General features: G+C 40.2%; 1 protein-coding gene across 1 annotated transcript; it reads left to right on the forward strand.

Annotated features, from left to right (window-relative positions):
• Positions 1-3,103: 3,103 nt before the first annotated feature.
• Positions 3,104-6,100, forward strand: LOC136531576 (AP-4 complex subunit sigma-like). Its single transcript, XM_066524225.1, has 4 exons — positions 3,104-3,367; positions 3,615-3,701; positions 5,548-5,616; positions 5,734-6,100. Exons 1-4 carry the CDS (start codon positions 3,227-3,229, stop codon positions 5,866-5,868), a joined length of 432 nt encoding a protein of 143 aa, XP_066380322.1. The 5' UTR covers positions 3,104-3,226; the 3' UTR covers positions 5,869-6,100.
• Positions 6,101-6,560: the final 460 nt, after the last annotated feature.

Consider the following 6,560-nt stretch of genomic DNA (forward strand, 5'->3'; position numbering starts at 1 on the left):
CATGTAAACTTTCTTTCAAGAAATATAGTGAACTCATTTTTCACTTCTCAAAAGCTGGTTTCTAGAGCATACAATTTGATGTCATTCAAGGCGTAACAAAGGCAATATACATTTACCACGTGATCCAAATCAAGGCTTAATTGATGTTAATTTATCAAGACACCACCACCTGCAAGGCCTCCAAATTCTAAGTGACAGCTTCAATCTAAAACATCAGACTGTTCTACGAGTTACATTATAGTGGGCACACCCATCATTCGTAGAGCAACAAGTATATTTTAATGAAAAATAATTACAAGTAGTGCATTTCTCTAACCGTAAAATATAAACATTTGCCTAGTGACATCGAAAAGGCATACGTTATTCCGTCAGATTACAGGTTGGGTTGTTATCTTGTACATCTTAATCAAGTAGCCTTTAGAAGCTAAGCTTACCCAGGTTTCTTGAGAATTCCAACCATTATTCTTTCTTGTTCCATGCTGGAATGGCAGCAGCAGTGCTTGGAATATATATTTTTTGCAGCGAAAACACTCTTGAAGAAGAGGATGAAGGCAGAATGCTACCTTCATAAATCTCCATATACTATACCGTGATAGCTGGATCGAATACAAGAAAAAAATAGGCCATAATAAGGCAAGCACAATGGCATACAGTATGAATCTCTAATTTCAGACTGAGCCAAACCAATGTTCCACCTGTCTGCTTCTACCATTCTGCACACTTCAAAAATGCCACGGTTACTGTCTTTGACATCATCATCAAAGTCGTCAGAAACTCTTTTACCTATGTTGTTATTTTAGTCCAATAGCTTGAATTGCAGATTAAGTTATTAGCAATCATTTGTGTTATGTAAGTAATGTAACATAATACTTTATAAATTAAAAAATAGATAAATAACGACAACGTGCTTATGATCAAACTGGGAATAGGCCATCCTTGTCTTGTACAAGCATAAGTTGTACCATTGGAATTCTGATATAGCATTGCAGGCTCTACAAGTAGGGTAGTTCCATGCTAAGAATTTAAGACCACAGAATTGTGCCTAGTTCTAAAAATGGTAGATTTTGGGCTTTGGATCATGGTATTATTTTCAAAGTTCAAAATTTTCATATAAAAAATTGCTAAATTGCAGAAATGGAAGTTCAGGATTTTAGATCATGCCATGCCAATTTTCATAAATAGAATTTCAAAGCTTGAGTTCATGACATGGTCAAATATTAGATCTGGAGATTCGAAATTATAAAACCTTTTTCGACAACACAACAAAATTGGACTTTTTTAACTTAGATCTAATACATATTAAGTGGTTGTAAAATAGAAGCAGAGAACAAAAGATTAGTATAACAGAATTGGGAATAGGTAATTAATGTGCTTGCAAAAAAAACATGAGACAATCCCCTAATCTTCTTCGGTTCCTTCACTCTTTCTTCCTCCCTATCTCGTTTTGCTGTCCTGCACCTTATCCCACTTTTCGTGTAGCCAATCCTGAATTTTCCCTTTCTTCATGCAAGGCAAAAAGAAAGAGGAAATAAGAAATTAAGAAGAAATAAAGAAGAGTGCCAATTAGTATCGCTCGTATTGTAACCTACAAGGTTACAACTACGACTAACCACCATATGACGGCAATGCGCGCACCAACAGAGATGTTCCTTGCAGCTCAGTCCTTGAAATCAGTCTCCTTCCATACGACAACCCAAACTTGGTTGAGATTGCCGCATCTCCTAAGTCCTAAGACGTGTGTGCTGTAAGGATCCACCGCCAAAGTGAACACCTGAAAAGACATGGCCGATAGGGAAACAAAATCAGTATGAGAGGCCTTTCATCGTGGAGAACTTGAAAAATTATTATATGGCAATGAATCAGAGGCAAAAGTTTTGCATCAGAAAAAAGAATACTTACACATATACATATACAAAATAGTGTCTGCTGAACAGAGCCAAATCTCGTGGGCATTTCATCGAGCATGCGGTGTGCGCTATCGCTAGCAACTGCAAGGGCGCTGCATAGGTACTAGTGAGGGAGCACGAGGGCACCGGGAAGCTGCGTAGCGCCATCACTGGTTGGCTTCTTCCTCGCGGTGGCGACGCTCACCTTGTCCATAATAATGGCCACTTGCCTGACTCCATTTGAGGATGAATAGAGGAGGCGAGGCGAGATCAAGCACCACCTCGGCGGGCGAGTGTGACCAGTAGAGGAGGGAGGCGGAGGGCTCCCACGCCAGGTGTCGTGCTTCGTCGATGGGGAATAGCCATGCCGTGCTGCATCGCTGTCGGGTGGTTGCGGTCGCAGTCACGTCGCCTCACCGGTGCGCAGCGGGCTCTATATCTCCACTGCCGCCGCCACACTGCATGTGCAGCTGTTGGTCGAGCGTGCAACTGCGACCTGAAAAATTTGTCAGCTTGCTTCGCCTTACTTCACTAGGCAAGGCAAGCCTTGCCAGGCCGGACGAGCTAGATTCGCTAGCCCAGGCTAGCATGGATTTTCTTACCAGCACAATCCCGATACTACTGACTAAAATAATCTAACACAGAGCACTATACCCGCTCCGTACCCTTTTAGCTATTGTTCTCTGCTCGTGAAAAATAACTTTGACTAATTTTATATAAAAAACATTAATATTTATGATACATAATTAATATTATTTAATATAGCTTTAAATATATTTTTATAATAAATTTATTTAAAGATATAAATGTTGTTAACATTTTATAAATCTAATCAAATTTACAGCACCAAAACCAAAAGCAACATACAGAGGGAGTGCCTCGCTGGGTAAGGCTGCACCGTACATAGCAAACTTTCCAAACGTCCCCGTGTCCAAGCATTTCCTTATTATATGTTAGCATCAATTATAATCTGAATTTAAGCTCCAATCAGATTCATTGAAAATCTTTCAAAAAAAAATCATATTCGTTGAACTCCACTCTCAATTACACATAAACTCACCTTAATTCTTGCTGCCGACGCTGATTTGCTACTCTGCTGTTTCTGCGCAAACTGAAATTTAAACACAGCGACGCAGTCTTGCACCAAAGGCCTCTTTACTGGGCGACAGACTAATTTTATTAGATGGGCCTTGTTGCCGATTAGGGTGCTAGTAGTCGTCGGATGGCCGAGGAACGGCGCTCGGTGGAGTCCTGGCGAGCAGAACAGAGGTCATCGAGAGGTAGAAGACGACGGGCTCGAGCAGCAGAGAGCAAGCAGGGGGGAAGGCCGAGAGGGCGAGATGACGATCAGGTTCGTGCTGTTCGTGAACAAGCAGGGCCAGACGCGGCTGGCGCAGTACTACGAGCACCTCTCCCTCGACGAGCGACGCGCCCTCGAGGGCGAGATCGTCCGCAAGTGCCTCGCCCGCACCGACCAGCAGGTCCGTCCCTCCGTCCGCACCGCCACCGCCTCCTCCTCCTCACCCCCGGCCGGCCTTCTTCCCCACGTCCCCTCCGCTCCTTCGCTCCCCCTGATCCGCTCGGATCAATCATCGCCCTCCTTTCCGGATCCACGAACCTGCTGGTTTTGTGTTGGACCGTCTTGGATCTGGATCGGGATAAGTTTTTTTTTTTTTCCTGCACTTCCGATTTTCTGAGACTCCCGCTGGTTTTTTTGTGTTGATGCAGTGTTCGTTCGTGGAGCACCGGAACTACAAGGTCGTGTACAGGCGCTACGCCTCCCTTTTCTTCCTCGTCGGCGTCGACAACGATGAGGTGTGACTCCGCCCACCCCCCCCCCCCCCCCCCCCCCCCCTGCACCTTCTTCTCTCAATCTCTCCTCTCCTCTCCTCCCTTGGGAATGAATTCAGGTCTCTGCCATGCCAATTTGTCTGTGATTGCAAACTGTGGATGAAGTCGATCCTCTGTGATACCATTGCTACAGCGTGGGTTTAGCTGCTGCCATCTATCTGTGCTCAGCCGTAATTGTGACGAAAATGGTTTGGCAGGAAACAGTATTTTGCAGAACCTGTGAACCACAAAGGTTACATAGACCTCAAAGCAATGATCTATTTAATTTACACCCGTCTTCTATGGTACTGTTATGCTTGTGCAAGTCTGGATTGGTTCACTCTACTGTTACCATCCTCTATTAATGAAATCGAATTATTTGTCACAGATCAAACAATATTTAATATTGTAAACAGAACACAAAAAAGTGGTTTTGCTTGATGCTATGGATTTAGCTCCTGTTTGTATAATTTTTTCCATGTAAGAATTATTAGTTTACTACGCAATTGGATTTTAGTAGGGATGACAGTTGTTACAGAGATCTCAAGGGAATAATCTTTCATGGGATTTTCATAGCTTCACTGTTATGAATAATTTGCCCTTGATGTCACCATTTGTTAGGGCTACACTTTTACGTCACTGTACATAAGGTTAGTCAAGGGTGTTAGGAATATTCGCTCAAGGGTACTAGCCCTACCAAACTAATATCCATGAGTAGTTTTCACAAACTCACCATATTCTTTTCCTAATAGTCACCGGGAACCATCTATGGTACTTTTATAGTTATATGCAAGTCCTAATTTAGTGAATTTATATCATCCTTCCTTCACAATTTTTGAATTTTTTATTGCCGATCAACCAAAAAATACTGCATCTGTCAATTGAGGCATATTCTGATTTGGAAAAAGTTACGCTTTGCAATTTTTGTTGAATTATTTAGCGTACAGTTGCATGTTGCATGAATACTAGAATAGCTTTGTGTTAAAAGGATTGTTAAAATGATATTAATTTTGTAGCAATTAACACTCTATTGCAAATAAGTCAAAGGTCAAAATCTAGTTTTGAAGACTTCTTTAGGATGGAATGAGTATAATTTGTTCAATGAAAGTTAGCATGCAGTAGGATTTATTAGGAATTGATCTGCCAGTAGGTATGGAGATCTCAACCATATCATCAGATAAGGCTTCTACTGAATCATCCTTTGATGGCAGCATTTGCTAGGGATGTATATTTGTCAGTTCATTAATTCTGAAATATACACATATCTCACTGAATGAACTTATGTTTGATAAGATTTTGTGACATTTTGATTGGCCCTTCGGAAACTTATTACACTGTGAAATTACTGCACTCCATGTCTATCTATATACTATATCATGTTTCTTCTGCTTGTCTTGCTTTTACTTTTTAAGTGCCTTTCTTAGAGTGAATATAGTTGTAATTTCCAGAATCCCTTTTTGTGAATTAGGATTTTTGATTTGGGCTAGTAGTTTTTTTTTTTGGGTGGAAAGTTTCATTGTTTACCTTACTGCAACTTGCATATGCAAATCAGTGCTACAGGATTTTTAATGTTTGTTGCAATTTGACTGCATTCCAGTGTTCTTTTCAAGTTGTCAAGCACTACTAGATGCACCTTCTCACAAATTTAAATGAGTGCCTCTGGATTTGTAACTTCTGTTGCAATTTAACTGCATTTCATTTTTTGAAGTCACCAAGGATTACTGGATAGTAGATGCATCTTCCATTACTTCCTTTGCCTGCAAATCTTGTTTTAGGTATTTCCTCTCTGATACAAAAATTAACAATGAATCCATTCCATTCCATTTTGCAGAATGAGTTAGCTATCCTTGAATTCATACATCTTTTTGTGGAAACTATGGATCGCCACTTTGGCAATGTGGTATGCTTGTGTAATCTCAAGCGTTTTTTTTTTCTCAGCTATTGTATTGTAAAAAGATTCACGTAACAAGGGCTGATGCTGCTTTTCTTTTCTTTTTTTTTCTCCCGTTTTGGCCAGTGCGAGCTTGATATCATGTTCCATCTGGAGAAAGTGCACTTCATGTTGGAAGAGATGGTGATGAATGGTTGCATTGTGGAGACAAGTAAACAGAACATCTTGGCACCAATACAACTTATGGAGAAAACTTCCTAAAATAGTGATATCCATTTGTCTAGTTTCCCATCCATTTCTTCTTAGCACATTTGTCTGTGTCCCCTTCCATAAATTTTCCATCTGTATGTATGTTAAAGTGCAATCAATCTCTTTAAGCATGGAGTATTGAATTGACATGATTCTGTGCTTTCGGCTATTCCTGTGATCCTCTTTTCATGTATGCCTTCGCTTTGACCACATATTTATAAAATGTATATTTATCTTGAGAAAAGCTGATTTATCATAAAACAGTAATTTATTGTTACATTTATATGCATTTGGTTGCAGATAATTTGAATAGTAATGATCAAAGGTGAGTATTTGGGGTTGGTGCTGAATGATGGATACAACTGACTGTACGGAGCATTTTGTTGTTATGATTATGTGATGGTCGTTAGTTTGCAAACCTGTAATAAGTACCACATTGTCACTTGTTCACAAGAATGGATGTCTGAAATGATGCCCAATATTGTTCTGTTTATGTTTGTGGAAAATGTTTCTCGTCCTGTGATAACTATAATAAATCATCATAATTCACAGAATCTCTTGTGCTATTTGTAATACTGTGAAGTAGCTATATTGTGCTTAGGCAAGAAAAATATGATTTGGATTGCCATTGGCCATTGCTGGCTGGCACAAATAACTCTCTTTTACGGTTTTACCTATATCTTCATCATTTATTTTTCATGGCC

Source organism: Miscanthus floridulus, unplaced genomic scaffold, assembly GCF_019320115.1.
Source record: "Miscanthus floridulus cultivar M001 unplaced genomic scaffold, ASM1932011v1 fs_374_1_2, whole genome shotgun sequence".
NCBI classification, from domain to species: domain Eukaryota; kingdom Viridiplantae; phylum Streptophyta; class Magnoliopsida; order Poales; family Poaceae; genus Miscanthus; species Miscanthus floridulus.

Excerpts from the sequence above, each read along its gene's own strand:
- LOC136531576 (XM_066524225.1), top strand. The coding sequence starts at position 3,227 with ATGACGATCAGGTTCGTGCTGTTCGTGAACAAGCAGGGCCAGACGCGG. Across the intron at positions 3,368-3,614 it reads TCGCCCGCACCGACCAGCAG|TGTTCGTTCGTGGAGCACCG; the intron begins GTCCGTCCCTCC and ends GTGTTGATGCAG. Across the intron at positions 5,617-5,733 it reads ATCGCCACTTTGGCAATGTG|TGCGAGCTTGATATCATGTT; the intron begins GTATGCTTGTGT and ends CGTTTTGGCCAG.